Source organism: Acanthochromis polyacanthus, chromosome 15 (genome assembly GCF_021347895.1).
Source record: "Acanthochromis polyacanthus isolate Apoly-LR-REF ecotype Palm Island chromosome 15, KAUST_Apoly_ChrSc, whole genome shotgun sequence".
NCBI lineage: Eukaryota > Metazoa > Chordata > Actinopteri > Pomacentridae > Acanthochromis > Acanthochromis polyacanthus.
The window spans coordinates 17,587,578-17,606,511 of record NC_067127.1 but is presented as its reverse complement, the minus strand read 5'-3'; the positions used below and the strand labels follow the sequence as shown (position 1 = coordinate 17,606,511).

Sequence of the window (18,934 nt, the reverse complement as noted above, 5' to 3'; positions counted from 1 at the left end):
TGGGTTTTTGACAAAACAAGACATCTGAAACCATCATCTTGGGCTGTGGAAACTTAGAATAGGGCATGATGCTGGAAAGGGTACAATGTTCTTTCAGAATTTGCTCCTCACGCAAGTTTGCAGTTCAGCTGGTAAGTACAAACGGCAAGTGAGCGATACATTAAAGTGATTTATTTATAGAAATTTTTATATACATTTGGCGTTTGCATGTGGATGATTTTTAAAATGTACAGATATGTAGAGTCATAACTTTTATGAATGTGTAAAACTACCCCTAAAAATACATGGATCAAGTTTCCCCTAGAGATTTTTATTCTTGGCAATCCTTTAAGATCTGTTTTTAGACTGTGGAGTACGAAAACCCTCCACGGAACCCCAGAATGAAAATTTTTAATGCCTTAAACAGACAGACTAGTTTTCACGAAATGCACTATAAGACACTCACATAGAAATCTGTTTTAATAAAACATCCTGAGCTGCTGCAGACATCATATCAGTCTCCTGAATAAAATAGTGAGGAAGGATGGAGGGAATGAAGACAGATGGGAAGAACATCGTCGTAGCAGATGTTATTGGCTTCACCACTGGCGAAAACAACTCACCAAACAAACCAGTGGACAGATTTTCCCCTGAAATGACACCGAGCTGTTAGGCATTCTGGAGGTGTTTTGGTCAGCAGGACTCAAGCCAGAGCTCTGACACAGTGAAGAACCACACTCCATTCAATCACACAGACTGGAGAGCGAAAGACTACTTCTTCAGATGTAAAAATAACTTCCACCTGAATACCCCACAACTCTGAGCTCATTTCAGCTCTGCTTCCATCAGGAGAATCGACTCCCAGACATCAAGGAAAGGGGGGAAAGTTTTCCCGAAATCTCCTCGTGCTGCAAACCTACTCAGTTATTCTACCCGTGCTGTGCCATCCCTCTGTCAGAACTGATTAAAAAAAACACTGAAGTCTGGCTTAACACAGACTCAGAGGGAGGTTCAGATGGAGGACAGCAGAAAGGAGGACGGGGGTTTGAAGGGATTCGTTATTTGGCACAGTTCGGAAAAGTGGAACGAAATAAAGTGAAAAGGAGCCAAGGAAGGTGAAATGGAGTGTGAGTACAGCAGCTAGGAGGGAACAAGACGAGGTTGTTTAACATAATTAAAAACCACAGACAATAACAATGCATGTTGTGTAATGAGCTTCCCTCTCTGCTGTGGCAATTACCCTCTGCTAATACAGAACAATGCAGGCCATAATGTGCTAATGCTGCTGGCTGCAGGAGACGAGCTGTATAATGGTCAAACGTGGCTGAGTAACTGACTTCTGGTCAGCGGAGGCTTCACCGGGTCATTATGCGTCAATAAATAAATCCAGTAAATGACCAGCTTCACTGTCGGACGCTGACTACAGAACAAACACCAGACAGCTGAGCAAACGTCATTCAAGTGGGTACAATTATGAAAAGAAAAACTCAATGAAGATTAGTGATGAATCCGCTTTGAAACATTTTCACACTGTTAACAAGAACATAGTGTCACACACACACACGCAACAGCACACAGCTCAGCAGTGCAGCGACGTGCAGTCTGAGTTTAATCCTGGTTTAAAGCCTCTACTGTAACAGAGCAAATGAATACATTTCTCTCTTGGCCCATGTGGGGCTTGTCAACTTAAAAAAACTAGTAATTGTGATGTATGGAAAAGATTACTCCCTTTTTGTTTGTTTTTTGATTCTGTTTTGTTTTCATTGCTCAGAAATGACACCATTTTGACATTCTAAGGCAGACAACAGATCTGAGATGCTTGCACATATGTTGTACCGGATGTGAATATCTGACTTTAAATGTCAATAAAAATAATTTTTAAAAATAAAAAAGTAGCTCTTTGGGATGTATATTTGCATTCTAGGCTCAATTTCTTATTTGGCTTTTGGTTTTTCTTATTCCTTTGATTAAATCCATTTAGTCACTTTTGCAAACTACCAACTACTTTCTAAATGAAAAAAATCAGTATGAATGTGGCACAGGCTAAGCACAAGAAACTACAGGGTGGGCCAGAAGTTTCCATACATAGGAAAATGTATAATGCATATTTTTTATGTTTCACATACTCTAGAAGATGCGTTTGATGCTATGTTTGGGGGCACTTGAAGGCCATGGTGTATCAGGTGAAGGTACGAGACACAAATCATCTCAAGGAACACATCACCAACGCCATTACACAAGCATAACTTCAACTGCGCTAATACAAGTTCATCAACAGTGGAAAACACGCATTAATGTGTTTTTTCGAAACATTCATATAGAGCACAATATATAAAGAAAAACGGTTGTCCAACATAAATTGTATATTTCTCCTATGTATGAAAACTTCTGGCCCACCCTGTACATTGAGTTAAGCAGAGGTTTGAGGTTAAAGATGTAAACAAAGACAATGAGCAGTTTTAGTACATAATGGCAGACAAAAGGACTTCTTGGTTTCAAACTGTAGAATAACACATTACTTTAAGTATTTTTATTTATGTTTAATTGAATGAGAACTTCTCAACATTCATCTATCAGTGTTTACAGGCTACTACTAAAGACATGCAGCGAATCAGAGCATGAGGGCCACAATAACACATTTTTAAATTAATTCATTTTATCAGGAGCCAGTTACAATGAATAAGAACATTGACATTTGGAATAATGCTGAATATCGGCCTGGCTGATTGTTGGTCAACGCCTAAACCACACCATGGCAGGAGTAGATAGAGGAACAGGATGAAAAATTAAACTAGAATAATTGTTTGTTTAGACCAGCAAATGTTCATTGGTATCATGGTCTAAATATTTTCAGACTCACTTAATCCTGACTGATGTGACAGGAGGAAGGTATCTGCCACCCCTCTTTGTCAATCACACTAAGTAAACATTTCTTCTAACAGAAGACAAACAAAGCAAAAACCTAATTGAGACGTCCCCAGGGGTAAGCTGTCTTCATCCCTGCATTCCTCTCAGGGACAATAGGAAAGAAAATGCTTTCAAGAAAAATTGTTGTGGTGAGATCTTTTTTTTGTGTGAAAACAGCTCCAAAGCCTGTGAGAACACCAGAGCTACTGTGGCACTTGGTTTACATCCAAAATGTATGAGCGCCGATTCAAAGGAACCGGGAAGCTCGAAAACATTCACTGGCTTCCAGAGCCAAGAGCTGATAAAGCCACCAGCCTTGCTCATACATTATGCTGGCTTCATCATACGCAGAAAATCCCAGCAGTGCAGGTTTATTCAGGACCAGCAGGTTAACTCTGTACAGGCAGCCATGGAGACAGACCTGGCCCTCCACTGACATTTGAGCTCTGCTTCAACCCGCCGCAGAATGATGAAACACAGCAAAACGAGGAGCAGTGCCAAATACAACAGACGAGAAATAAGTAGTATGAAAAAAAGACGTGCAAACTACTCAGAGAAAATATATTCTTATGCAACAAGACTGATCCCCTGCAGGATCAGTTGTACACTGCAAAAAGTCAAAATCTTACCAAGTCTATTTGTCTTATTTTTAGTCAAAATGTCTCATCCCACTGAATTTAAGATAAATTCACTTAACAAGTGACATTTCAGCGAAATGAAGGGACTTGTTTTAAGACAGTGCATCTTAAATATCTTAAGTCAAACAATCTTCAAATTATCTTGTTTTGAGTTGAATTTTACAAGAAAACTCAAAATAAATTTAACTTTCGTGCCGTCCTGTGGGTCAAACGGACCCGTTCTAAAGTTTAAAAATGTGAGAGAAACAATATATTTTCACAGTGAAACTTCTGGTGTCCACATTTTCAACATTTTTGGGAAATCTTTGAACATTTTTTAGTGGAAAAAAGAAATGTTAAAAATGTTTCTTAAGAACATTCACAAAAAAAAATCAACCAAAGTCCAGCAAAAATTGGCTGGATTTTGGTTGATTTTTTTGTGAATGTTCTTAAAGAAAATATTAGAAGTTTTACTGATATATATATATATATATATGTAATCACTTTAGATATTTTTAGGATTTTTTAGAAGATTTTTACTCATTTTTTGGAAAATATTTACAAGAATTTTCTTGTCAAATTTGGGGGGTTTTGTTTTAAAAAAAACTTTCAAAGAATTGTTAGAATTTTTTCTGAAGGATTTGCAAATTTTCAGAAATTTGGGGAATTTTTTTGCTGATTGTTGAGATTTTTTTCAGACAAGGAAACAATATTTTTTGGTGCCTGTATATGAAGACAGCAGGAGGGTTAATACATCTCAAATTAGGAGGTTACATGAAAGCAATAATCTGTTTTTGAGTAAAAAAAAAATCCTGGTTTTTTTTTAGCACGTCTGGCTTGTTTTAGGACAGTGACGCTTGACAATCCTGGCAAAATATAACTTAAAGTAAGCTTTCCCAGCTAATTTAAAGATCCCAATATTCTAAATATATCTTACTTCAACAGATCTTACCAAGCCATTTATCACTTGTTCTATTGACAGATTTTTTTTCACTTATTTCAAAGTAAAAGTTCCTTGAAATAACCTTTTTTTTCTTGTTTTGGGGGGTCATTTTTTCCAGTGTAGCCAGCTGACCCCATTCATCTGGAGATCAAACAGAGCTGAAGTCCTCTTCCATTAAACACTAGTCGTCTTGTCAGCCTGGTTAAATCCGCTGGTGTGGTGGGGAAGAGTAGGCGGCTGATTGAGAGCTGCCTGGTGTCACTCTGCCTGTGGCCTGTTGCTGCGATGAGTTCATTCAGCCTCAGGACACAAAGAGTTAATGGCTGCTGGGATTATGCAATGGCATGCCAGACGCCTTTCTCCTCTCCTGCCCTCCTTTCTTCCCTCCTCGCCTTCAAAAAAAAAACAGGCCGAGGCCAAATTAGGCATTCCTGCACGTTTCAATCAGATGCATTTGAATGCGGTGGCAGCGCTGCGCATGCTTTGGCACCGACGTGGGAACAAAACAGGGATTTTGTTTCGCTCTGGAGCTTCCCCTCAGCAGGGCCTCACACCTGCCCTGCAGGGGGAAAGCTGTCGTGAGGATTTACAACCGTCTGAGTAGGCTATATCTACAGTGTGTCAAACTATGAAAAACATCTGTATCCACCTTTGAAAGCGAACATGATACCACAGGTTATTACTAAGAGCAGATAAGTGAATTTAGCAGCAAATCAGACAGTGCGGAGGTTAAAGGTGGTCAGAGAATGTTAGGCGCTGCGTCTGATAAAAGAACATTAATGTTACGTCACTGAGGGATCACTGCAGCCGAACAAGGGACGGACGCCTGACATATTAGATTAGGTGGATCTTCCCAGCGCCACCTTTCATTGTAACCGAGACCCAGCTTGAGAAAAGGTTATGACATACAGTGTGAGACAATAGAGTCTATAAAAAGAACCTTTCACATCTCTGAGTGTGTTAGTGGGCTTTCACACCAAAAACAGCCTGAATTTAAACAGAAAATACAACAAGCTGAACTGGTAGAGCACTGTGTTTTTATCAGTGAGAACAGTCAAAGCAGAGTCAAGAGTTTAAAAGTGTATCGGATTAAAAAAAAAACAAAAAAACTTGGACATCTGTAATAAGAGGAGGGATTTACGAGTCTCTCACGGCAGCAATTACTTTGTCATTTGTTGTGCCGATCGCGAGGTAAACAGTGGAATTACACCAGCCTCATGTTACAAAGAAATTCACCAGGAATGTGTGATCGCATTCATTTGATTGGCCGCAGCAGCTCCATGCCAAGTGACGCCTTATTATTGCAGGAGGAAAAATGTGGTGTTTTTTTTTTTGACACAAGGTGATCAAGGTGAGCTGCAGGGGGAAACGTTTTACTGCTCTCTGAAGCTGCTGCCTTTTAACTGCCTCAGATTGCGTTTGTGTGTGTGTGTTTTTACATCCATGTGTATACAGTTCGCTGGGTTTGGGTAAGTTTTACAAAATTCTGCAACTTTACCAACATGTAAAACTTACATGTTTTTAACATGAAAAAACAAAAACAAGATATTTAAATATGCACTGCTTATTATTAAAACCATCAACTAGTGCTGCAACTAACAATTATTCCCATCATTATTTCATGTACCTGTTATTTCTATTTCTGTTTTATTTGTCTTTCCTAATAAACATGAGAAAATTGTGAAAAAGCACTGTCATGATTGTCAAAAAAGTAGATTCATTTTCTGTAAACTGCCGGTCCATCAGTGACTGACTGTTCACTACTGCGTTAGCGCTGCAATAATTAATTGACTATCTGTTAATTAATCTACAACTATTTTGCATTTCATTAGTTTGAGTATATTTTCAGTTTAAAAACAAATCAAAATTTTCTGATTACAGCTTTAGAAATGTAAATATTTTCCAGTTTCTTGAGACCAAACATAACATGTGAGACCAGACAGAGAACTACTGAAAACAATCAAAAGACTAAATCGTAAATTAAACTAAATTCTACACATGCAGTGTAGACAAATTATCTTATACTGGTGGTAATACCATCACATTTATCAGTCAGAAAGTGTAACAACAGTGAGAAAGCCCAGATTTTTTTAAATGTACAATGATCCTTAAACCAATATGTGTGATGTGCAGTTCAGTTAAAAAAAAATTGCCAAAACTTTGCACAAAATAGCAATATATCATCAAAAATCACTCTAATGTGCATGGTTCATTTTAATATTGACTAAAAAGAACTGTTTTGCATATGTGGACATTTGGAAAATGTTGCACATGTTGATTTCAGGTTTTGTTTTTTTTTAATTTTATGGCTGTGGTGTTTTCCACAGAGTTGCAGGACTTGCAGTGAAAACTGAGCAAAAATGTGATTCAAGCAAAAACCGCTCCCAAACTGCTTGGGGTTAATTATTAGGTTTCTTGAAGGATTTATCTAAAAATCAAACGTTTAGATTGGGATAATTTCAGAACGCTGCACATTGCAAAGCTCCTCTTGCGTACTATCCCACTCAAGCATGGCAGCAAGTAACTGAAACCACCGTAGAACCAAAAAAAAAAAATGTTGCTGTGCAAAACACAACAAAGTCAGGGGTGCCGGCTTACCGTCCCTCCAGCCCAGACAGGAGACAGAGCTGTGGAGGCACCAAGTCAATAAACAACAGAGATCCTTCCAGACGACGCTGCCAACCATGAGGGCCAACAGACCAACTGTGACAGAGGAGAAGGGGGGAATAAAGAGAAGGAGATCTACGAGGCCTGATTTCAATCACGACCACAGCATCCAACAGCAGAGCCAGCAAAACCACCGAACACATGAGCCAGCATGCATACACTCCATCACACACACACACACAGCAGTTTATGGGTCATTAGGTGGAGTAATCATCATTTAAAGCGAGTAGCTCAGGACCTCAGTCCTTTGTTTGTTTGGCTTTATTGATCACACAGAGCCAACAGGAGCCACTGACAGCAGTGGTCGTTATGAACTGTGCTTATTTTCCAGTCAGAGCAGAAAAAAAATGCATCAGGGAGATTCCATCTTCCTGCACAAATCAGCAGGTACGCTTCCTCCACGCAACCTTTGGTATGCGAGCGTAGGAAGCGTCGGTCTGGAAAATATTAGCTGACGGTACATGTTACAGGCCATCATATCCATCTTTCTGTCTTTAATTTCCCCCCGGGGCTGCCAAGAGTGTTGTTTTTGGCAACCGATGATCCTTCGAAATGATTCCAATCAACACATTTTAGGAAACTGGCACGAAACGACGCAGAAAATAAATGAAAAAAACATTTGGATTTTTCTCATGAGAAAAATAAGCACAGCAAAGACAATCCAGCGCAAGAAGCAAGGTTGAAGAATTGTTTCTTGTTGACTTCCAGCTTTCCAGCTCTAAACTGTTTTCTCTCGGATTGAAGTTACTGACAAATGATGTGGACAGAAGCATCGAGACAACAGCCAAATGGCAAATCTATGTGACAGTCCTGTGTACGTCCAATTTAGCCACATTTGTGTGGCGGGCTTCTCAGCGTCTCTTTATTCCAAAAACCTTCAACATCCTTAAAGTTGGCCGACCCAGATCAGATTCAGGGTCACGGTCTGGAGGACAGAAAACCAAGATGATGAAGGCGCATCAATTTAGAAATGACAAGGATCCCGTATATAAAAGAGTGAGCAGCCATGACTGTAATCTCTTAAAGAGTGCAAGAGGATCCTCCCATGGGAAAAGAGCCCTCCATAATGGAGTAAGTGCAAACTGCACTACCGAGTGGGCAAAAGAGACGACTCTCAAGTTCAAAAGGCTTCAGCACCTAAACCTGAATAAACACTGTCTGATAAATGACCAGAAACGAGAGCTGCAGAAGACCTTGAGAAATCCTCCCCCAGACTCCCAACCTGTGCCACCAATCAAACTCCCTGATGTGCACAAACACACCGAGGGGCAGATCCCACCGCTCAGCTCATTTATCGGGCTTTTCTGCCTGAGGTTTAGTTTTGTTTTTACACCGGTCTCTAAATAACTGATAAACTGGTCGGGCTGATGAGTCAGTGTCACGTTTTGTTAAGATCTTAGTCGCATCATTACAATGACTCAAACGAAAACTGGCTTTGATGGTTTCACTGTTTTTTTCCCCCCTATTACTTCTGTTTTACAGTTCAGTTCTTAATTGTTCAAATTTGTGTTGCTGCTTCAAAATTAGTTTTCAACAAACATAAAAAAAAAGATTCATTATTCTGATTTATGTGATTTGCAGTTGTGTCTGGACTGCACTATTAGTAGCAGCGCAAATAATTATTTTCTCTATTATTCAGTCAGTTGTTTGGTCTACTACATGCCTTAAAATAATGAAACATATCCACCATTAAAGCCCCGGATAACATACTTAAATGTCTTTTTTGTCCACAACTCAAAAATATTCAGAATCAAAAATATTTAAAGTTAAGAAGTTACATTATAGATACATTTTTTGGCTGCTTGTATAATTATTAACTAGTCATTTATTCACTAGCCAATATCTTGTATTTGAGATTTTTCATTATTATTATGAAATACTTGAGAATTTGTGTTATTTCTTGGACAAGGTCAGTTGTTACGGGAGAGGCAGACACTGAAAGGTATTTGAAGGCTGGTATTTGTTTAATCTGAGAAATGTTCACAATTATCTCCAATTCCATACACAATGTTGTGGCAAGTATGCCATAGACTACATATCTGTGGTCTGCAGTCTCCCCCAGCTGTGAATGGTACAGTCCAACCACAAGTACAACCTACAAACATTGAAAATTAGAACATTGATTCTTTTGTCTTTTGCTCAAAAAATCTAATTTTAAAGCAACAACCCAGAGGTGAACAAATAAAGATTGATCTGGGAGACAATTATCTCTTTGTGAAGTGAATGAAAACACAGATAATGAAAATCTCAAGCCCATTTGTTAGCGGATTCATTTTGATGGTGCAAATTGAAGGCAGAACCTCAAAGCCTCTCACAGACCGCCATGCTTATTTAGAACAGCAAAATGTTTTTTTTCAGTTCACATTGTGGATCTAATTATTTTTTTCCCCAATTATCTAAGCCAAAAAGTATTTGTGCCATTGTGTTGAGCTGCAACAATTATCCAATAAACTGCTTTGAGCAATTTTAAAGAAAAAAAGTCTACTTTACTTTCTTTTCTTTACTCCTCTATGACAGTAAACTGAATATATTTAGGTTTTAAATAAAACAAGACATATGAAGACGTCATCTTGCGCTTTAGGAAAAACTGATCTTTCTTCCATTTTATAAAGAGCAGTCAGGTGTAAATCCAGTCCAAGTAGTCTGCTAACGCAAACATGTTCTCAAAAATCAATACTCGCACGTAAAAAATGTTCACCGACCAATTCACATTTCCTCTCAATCATAAATTTAAGCAACACAAGACATCTGGTAACAGTGCCTTTACACAAACTATACGTCAAACAGCCATGATGTCGCCTCACGAGAAGCTTAACAAAGCAGGATAAAACATATAGCGTGCTGAAGAGCAGAATGCTTCAGATGTTGCCGATGGACTGCACAGATGCTCATACAATATCCAACCCCTGCAGCACTGTAACAACCACGATATCAGAATCAATTACTGTGATGGAGGAATAAAACACGACAACAGGGCCCAGATCAGAAACACAGAGATGCTGCAAGAGGGAAAAAAAAATCAATCTTCCTTAAAATCACTGTAAAACTATAAAATATATGAGCACAATCACAGCATCATGAAAGCAATCTTGATGCTTGATTGTCTGCTGTAATCCCCTCGAATCCTTTGAAACAAAATTCAACGGCGCAATTTCATTATGAACCGTCATTATGTGATGGTAAACAGATAAATTCCACTCCTCATAGTATATTTCTGTGTTTATTCACTCTGCATTCTTTCATCTGCTCTGAATTGGAGCGCTCAGAGAATGAAGACCAGCGAGCAGCCAGACAGCCCACGGGCACAGCGGGGTAAATAAGAGCCAAGCATATGGATTTTAAAATAAAGCAGCGGCAGGTGGGAATGCCGACAAAGCATCCTGAGAAAAAACATTTATAGTATCTGCTGCAGATTACAGGTAAAGATTTACTTCATGGATCTCCAACAGAAGAACCAGCACAAGTCGATTCCTCAGTTCTGCATAATTCTGACATGCTGTGCATCTACGGGCCAAACACCATCCTTTTGTTGATAGATAACAGATCTATGACACAGATCCAATAATATGCACTGTGGTTGGTTGTTCCTGCAGTTTGGTTAGAGTGTTATATTTTACGAAACGTTACGCAAGGCAGAGAGAACGTATACAAAGTATAAATGAAGTCTGGACTTTCTAATGGGTTCAATTAGTAAGTCTATTAAGGCAGCGCTATGTACAGTATATTGTTTCTAAGCAGCCCAAATATTGCATGCTGGCAACAAAAGTGGGTAGAAACATGACAGGAACACTGCAAGGGAAAATTTGGTTTCAAAAAGATATGCAACATCAATTGTAGAGCTGCACAGTTACGGTAATATAGAATTGATCATGGTCGCGACTTTAGCATCCTACAGGTAATGAACATGATTGAGTGTGATGTTGATATTTAAAATGCTCCACTTACTACAACAAGAAAAGCACTCAGAGAGCACAGTAATCCGCCAAGGCTGCTCAGTCGTATCATTTCTGACGGATGAAATCTTCAATAAAAAATGACCTTGGATTGAGCACAGGTGTGTGTTATGCATGTGTATGTTATGTATGGATATCGAATCGCGTGACCTAGATATGTAGCGGAGTTGATGAGACTCGGAAACACCCCCACAATTCAATTGTTCCTTGTATCATTTCCAACGGATAAGTCTTGGTGGATTTGTAGCAGGATCACAATCATGTGATCGTCAGCAGGCAGCTGACGTAGCGTTCAGTTGTTAAAGTTGTTAAAGTTACAGTGATGCTGTGCCGCTATCTCGCAATGACATGGAAATCCGTAACAAATCCATGGATCCAGCCTAGAAGCCGCATCATTGCCAAAATCTAATCACTTGGTCCTCGTGTCATTTCCGACCTTCCCTGAAAATTTCATCCAAATCCGTTGGTCTGTTTTTGAGTAATGTTGCACACAGACAGACCAACGTACAACCACCACATTCCTTGGTGGAGTCAAAAACAGCCAATTTAGATCAAATCGCTTGGTTTCAACTTTGGTACATTTAACATTAGAACATTATATTTCACTCTTTTCTAAGTAACTTTTGGCCTCACAGCTGTCTGAGTCGCTGTGTTGCAGTAAGTGAGCGGAGACTAGAGGCTTCTCTGAGCAAAGCCGACCAGCTGGCTTCTACTAGCCTGCACGTGAGGCATTTAGGGTGCAATTTTAATTCCATTTTAGGCTTTAGTGTAAGCACTGAAATCACATGAAGACTATTCTCCATCTTATCTTGATGAAAAGACTCCAAAATTAGCATGAATGTGGCGCAAGATGGAATTAAAAGCAGTGCTCTGTTCATGTAAAGGTGAAGCACAAATAAGATACTCGGTCTAATATTCATTTTGGCCATAACTGTGCAGCACCAGCAAATAGTATTCAAGTATTTCAGCAACAGAACAAATGTCGACCAAAAGCAGCTATTCTGTCTGCAGTGTCTAACAACTGTTGCCACATTGCAAGGCAACATGGGTAATTTGTTTAAATCATTTAACTCAACACCAAAGAGCAGAGCCAGATCTGAATGCAATACAAAGCAAAGAAACTATTTCAGATGCCTTTAGTAGTGTTACACCATATGAGAAAGGGTCCAAACCTTTAAAAAAATAACTTTTCAAAAACTTTTTTTTTTTATTTTCTTTGACACCCTCTCCTGCATCATCATCCCAATCATATGAGAACCATTCATTTCACAACTTTCTGCGTTTTTTTTTTTATACTGCAACATAAACCGCAGGAAAAAATAGTTTTTTTCCAATGTTGCACAACTCTAAGCTTCATCAAGAAAGTTTATTGGGCACAACTTAATCATCAAATATTACCTTTTTTTTGCAGAGGCATCCAAAATATTAATGCGCTAAGAGACCTGAAATGCATATCATCTCCAGCTGCCCATGAGGAAGGGAGATCAAAGACGAGGCTCTGACAGGGGATGAGTGCGTGAGGATGCTACTTAAGCATTTCACATCTATCTTAGCTCCTCTGCAATAAGCCCAGTCATTTTTTCTACATCCATCTTTCAGGGCTGAGACTAAAACAGGGGCACAAAGGGAATGAAAAACATGCCACCAAGATAAGGCCGAAGGGTGGAAGAAGGGGAGATGCTGCCTTACTACGACGGACATCAACTCCGTATGTGCTTTCATCTGCTCTGAATATAGGAACCAGATCAACAGACAAGCAAAGAGGTGAAAGGGTGACTGTTGTAAATTCAGATCTGGGTAATTTTTTGGCCGCAATACCAAAATCCAGCACATGAAACAAGCTTGGAGAAACCTGGCGTGTTTGGTGTGGACAGCTTCATGTGGGAATTTTTTTGATCCTTCCCTTTTAAAAATAGAACGTTTCTAAAGGGGGCTACAAAGCGAGGCTGTCGTGACAGTACCTGGCTTGGCTCTATTCATACATTTTATAAACACAGACCCATAGCAGCCTCCGTCTCCCCTGCTGCCTGCACACAGAGGACACATTCATCCCAAAGCGGGCACCATGAGGGAGACCGGAGAGGGGGGGCAGCCGACACACTTCAATTTAAAGGAATTTCTCAGTCACTTTGACTATCTGGGCTGTGTTGAAGGCGCAGGCAGACACAAACCGAGCTGGTCTCCATGTGCAGATCAGATAAACCAGACTCAGTTTTGACATGATGAGCGCCGAGTTAATGATGAGCCCGATGTTTGGCAGGATAAGAGCATTCCTAACACACACTAGGAAGGATCTCTGCGTGGCTTTCTTCTCACTCCGCCGCAGAGGTTGTGAACTTTGAGAGGCTTCAACAATGTGGGAGGGCGTCGGATCGTGTTCATTTTTCTTTTCTGGAGCCCCCTCTCTCGTCTGAGTTAGCAGTCAGGCAGCAGCGCTCTCCCTCTCCACCCATGCATACGAATGGCACCCATAAAAGCGTGCCAAGCTGGGGCTCAGAGAGAGGCGGTTCAAACGTGCAAAAACAGAGTTATGAATATGATAATCAGAAATGGCGTATCCAATGTGTTGTGGGAGGCTGGAAGTATACTCCAGGGAATACATAATGACAGAGCAGGGCTGCTTCAGTGATGGATGGAAACCTACTATCATCCTACTGCTGCCTCGCTGCAGATGAGAAAATGTAATCAACGTGTGATTGGAGCAACATGCAAACACATGGGTTGCTGAACTGTGGAAGTTCTGTCGATCTCTGATGAATCTTTCCATTCATATTCCTCTAAATCCCACTGAAACCTCACTGAAATCTGCCATTTTGGATTTACTCACAAACTTCCAGTTGTTGTTTTTCCCCCCCAAACAGGGCTCCATGGGGGGAGGGGTGTCTGCTTCCCCAATCAGCTCTCCCCCACAAACAACTTTAAATTGTAACTACCTAGAAAGTGTCTCTCTGTAGGAATGAATTCGAAAAAAGCAGCTCCAAACACAACTTTCACTGTCTCCAGTACTGGTGCTGCTGCTGCTCCCACAATGCAGACACTCACCCATTGAACTAACTTGAACCAGCGGCAGCACAAAAGCATGGAGGTCAATGTTGGGGTGCTGGTCCACGGGGGTCTCTTATTTTAGCTTTTTCTTGATTTATATCGAGTAAATGCGAATGAAATCAATAGAAAAGACGAATACAAGTGTGTGCTGCTCGTATTCAAGTGTACAGTCGCTTGATACCAACCTTGAAGGCAGATAAAGCCCACAGCCAACACCATAGGGTTCCTCTTGGTCGTCGCCGCGGGGTTCCTCCTGCCGTCCCTCCGCCGGGACTCGCTCCCTCCTGCTAGGTACATGACCGTCCTGGTGGTCTGCGGCTCTCCGTTCCTTTTCCTTCGGCGGCTACGAGGAGAACCGTAGCGCGAAAATGGGAACGTCAACGAGCTCCGTGCGTCGCCGTGTGCGTACAGGTAAAGTACCGCCTTCGCAGCTCCCCAAGGAAACTAGTCGCACCGCTCACCTGGTTGTTCCCGAGAGCAGCGAGCAGCGGCCGGGAACATGTGGGTCGGACGCCTCGGTCCACAGGCCAGCAGTTCGGAGCTTGTTAATGAGCTCAAAGCGAGGGGACCCGCCGAAAGTTTGAAGCGAAGTTTGAACTTCCAGGAGGCTCACAGGAGGAAGAGGACTGCTGGGAATTCCGGTTGTAGCGGGTCATTACACCCCGGAGAGAGAAGCCACCGTCTGCCTGCGCTCACAGCCGCCGACCGCTTCAGTGAAATACAATCGGGAGTTTCACTCCACCGTGTTTCCAAGTTGGCTTCCTCCCCAAACAGTCCGAGGTCCTCCCACCAGCCGGAGCGGAGCCAAAGCCGCGGCAAGTGGGCGGAAACAAAGCCGCCACTTCCGATGTGCACTTTCAAAATTAACCTTCTCAAATGGGATTCCTCTGCACTTGCTGAGTCTTTACTTCTTTAATAACGCTCGGTTCATTTTAGTTGAATTTGGTTTATATTTCTGTTCATGCTGTGTAAAAAAACATTAAAAAATCTAATTCTGCTACAAACCTTTTATTTTTTAACTCTACCCAATTTGACCTTCTTCTTGATTTTCTTTTACAAATATAATTGTTGTTGATGTGCAGTTTGTTGTTATCCTAGTGAAAGTTTATTTATGTTTTTAGAATATGTACACGTGCAAACCTTTTATTTTTACCTCTACTTATCTGATCTTCTTGTAGTAATTGTGTTGCCATTGTTATCATAATTTAACCTTATAGCATTATTGTACTCTATTTGATCCCCTTCTGCTTTTTACTATTATTGCTGTTGTTGATGATGATGATGATGATGATGATAGTGTCTTTATTTGTATTACTGCCGCTATTTTTCTGGTTAATTATTGGAAATTTTGTTGTTGTTGTTGTTGTTGTTATTGTATTTTCTGGTATTTCTCTCTTCTTTTTTTTTTTTTTACTGAATTTCCCCTTGGAACTAATAAATTATTTCTATTCTATTCTAGCGCCACCTTTTGCATCCGCTTCTTTTTCTTTATGTTATTCTTTCATGTGTTCCATCATTTCCTAGACTATGTAAGTCTACGATGTTTTCTACGCTTCAAACTAAGAAAAGGTAAAACATCTTACTTTGAAATCCACCACCCAGTGTCGGTGTATAACTGCGGACACTTGTCGTTTTATTCCCTATTCTCCTGCAGAGCGGCTTCCGTTCCCGTGCCTGACCCGGGATAAGGAGAACAACAGTGCGACCCGCTGGTTCAACCTCATCATTGTCTCTTCACACATCCACACTGCTTTCAAATGATACAGAAATGCAGAAATTCAAAGTCCACTGATCATGATGTCCTAAAAATTGAATATCTTGGAATATCTTGAATTAAATTTTATTACTTTCTAAAACTATCCTAAGTGCCCCCAAGATAAAGTTTCTCTAAATTCGTGTAAAATCTCTACAGTTGTGTGATCTGTGAACATTTATTGTGCATATAGAGATTAGCATATAAACTGTGATGCTGTATAATGTCACTGACCGTGATTAATGTAGCTCGGAGGAGCATTTAATCATGTCACAGTTGCACCAGCAGGACAACACACTGATGTTATTTAACACCTTCTGTGAGTTCACATGTCCAGGACACATCACCCTGACCACAAGGTGACGGCTCCTGCTGGCACCAGTGCCACTGCTGTGTGGGACTGGTGCCATGTTTCTGGTCCAGCTGGCACATGGAGGACTGTGGTGGATGGAAGCATGGAGAGAACCAGGGTAAATGACTAAAGCGGAAAAACAGCATCATCGGTTGCTTTGAAGGGGCTGCAGTAGTGTAATCAAATCCAAATTCATTCACAAAAACATGCCAAACTACTATTTGAAGCGTCTGAGGGCACGCTGCCAGCTCTCATGCACTAAAGAAGTGTGCTGTTTGCTTCTGAGGCCAGCTGAGAGAAGAAGCCTGAGTATTCTGGTGAATTCAAAGCTCCACAGTAAAGCTCTGACATACTGAGAGATTAGCAGCAAGCAGAGAAACCTCAGGCTGACTTCCACCAGGAGGAGGAGGAGGAGGGAGGAACTAGAGACACATCACATCTTGGCAACGCGTAAATGTTCTGAGTTCCCACACTCAAGTCGGATCCTGACTTCTAAGATCTCCCTTTGTGGAACTTATTGGGGTATAATGTGCAGGTTTGTGGATGGGACAAGATGCTACATTAGTCAAATTGGGAATGTGATTTTGCTGAAGTTGTTCAAATCCAGATGTTTATGAATTTTCATGGTCTGCAGCAAATCCTCAAAAGCAGCAACAGTGGTGCTTTAAAGTATGTGAGAATTTTCTGTATTTCTGCATAAATATGACCTAAAACATCTTACATCTTAAAAATAGAAAGCAGAGAAGCCAACAAAACCAAAGTATCATACTTGCTCTTTTATTTATTGGGTGAATTGATTCAATATTACATATATGTGGGTAGTAAGTATGTAAATCTTTACTTTCAGTGTCTGGTGTTACCTCCTTATGCAGCAACAACTGCACTTAAACATAATTGTTAATCATTCCTACACATCGGCTTGGAGGAATTTCAGCTCATTCCTTCATAAAGAACAGCTTGAACTCTGGGATACTGCTCACTTCAAATCCTTTCGCATTTCTGTTGGATTAAGATCAAGGCTTTGACTGGGCCGCACCAAAACATTCACTTCATTCTTCTTTAACCCTTCCTTGGTTAGAAAAACCGTGTGCTGAGTGGGATTTAGCGAATGGACTGATGTTCTGTCATTTTTTTTCTTCAGATTTCAAAAAGTCAGCATTCATTGTTCCATTAGGGATGAAGCAGAACAGGCCCAAACCATGATGCTGCCCCCACCGTGTTTAACAGAAGAAAAAGGTTCTTATGCTGGAAGTCAGTAGTTTCCTTTCTCCAAACATAACGCCTCTCACTCAAAGTAAAGAATTATTTCTGGTCTCATCCATTATTTTTTTAACAGCCTTTTCTTGCCCACATAATCTTCTGCAAACCTTTGAGGGGCAGAAATGTTGTTTTTGGACAGCAGTAACTAACTCATTGCAGCTCAGCCATGTATGCAGTTGTTGCTTATTGTTCTTCTAATGGTGGACTCTTGAACATTAGTCAATGTGAGAGAGACCGTCAGCTGCTCAGAATCTACCCTGTGCTCTTTGTAACCTTGAGGACTGATACATGCCTCATTGTTGTATTGTTTGTTGCTGAACCACTTATGGAGAATATAGAAATACACACATCGATCTGGCATGACATCATAACCACCTGCCTAATATTGTGTTGGCCCCCCTTATGTCATCAAAAATGCTCTGAACCACTGGGCATGGATCAGAGGACCTCTCAGGGTGTCCTATGGCGTCTGGCTCCAGGACATTGGCAGTGGATCCTTTAGGCACCCTGGGTTGTGCAGTGGAGCCTCTGGGAATCAAACTTGCTCCACTGCATTCTGTTGATGCTCGATCTGAATGGGGTCTAGGTCAAATCAACATCCTGGGTGACTGTCACGTTCCCCAGGATGTTCCTGATTGTTGGATGTTTTTGCAATGTGGTGGGGTGCATTTTCCTGCAGGGGTAGGCCAGAGACATTTAGGACTGTCATTTGCATGAAGGACCGTGCCTGTTCTGGGACAACGTTTAGGTGGGTGTCTTAAGTCTCATCAACGTAGATGCCAAAATCCAGGTCTTCCAGCAGAACATCACATAGTACCAATATGATCAATGTCATTCACTTTGCGTGTCACTGGTCGTAATGCTGTGGCTTATTGCTGTATATATATATATATATATATATATATATATATATATATATATATATATATATATATATATATGTATGCATACATACTGTTCAAAAAATTTGGGGTCATTTACAAATGTCCTTTTTTTGACAGAAAGTAATATTTTTAAAGATAACATTAATCAGAAATACAGTCTAGACATTGTTAATGTGATAAGTCTCCTTAATGCCATGATCCACTTCCTCCAGCATGTAGTGTGAAGATTGATTGATTACTGTTTCTTCTTCAAAACACCTGATTGGTATCCCATTGATTGAAAGCAAACAACTTGTAATTCCACCCTCAAGTAACTGCAAATTCTTGCAGTTCACACTTTCCTACTCAAAGATCCACAACCTTGGATCATTTTCTTTCTAAATTAATGGCCAAGTGTAATATTCTTGTTTCATTTGTTTACTTGGCTTGTCTTTATCTATTTTCAGGACTCCTGTGAAATTGTGATGAGCTTTAAGGTCACATTTATGCAGAAATCTCGACAATTCAAAAGGATTGACAAACTTTCAAGGCCCACTGCACATACAGCATCATAAAAATGAATGACACAACCGAA

At 40.5% G+C, this 18,934-nt stretch overlaps 1 protein-coding gene across 1 annotated transcript in view; it reads right to left on the bottom strand.

Annotated features, from left to right (window-relative positions):
- Positions 1 to 14,890, bottom strand: part of ptk7b (protein tyrosine kinase 7b) — a 93,772-nt gene extending 78,882 nt beyond the window's left edge. Inside the window, exon 1 of the mRNA XM_051960330.1 lies at positions 14,297 to 14,890. Coding sequence (XP_051816290.1) covers positions 14,297 to 14,408 — 112 coding nt within the window. The 5' untranslated portion in view covers positions 14,409 to 14,890. The remainder of the gene's footprint in view (positions 1 to 14,296) is intronic.
- Positions 14,891 to 18,934: the final 4,044 nt, after the last annotated feature.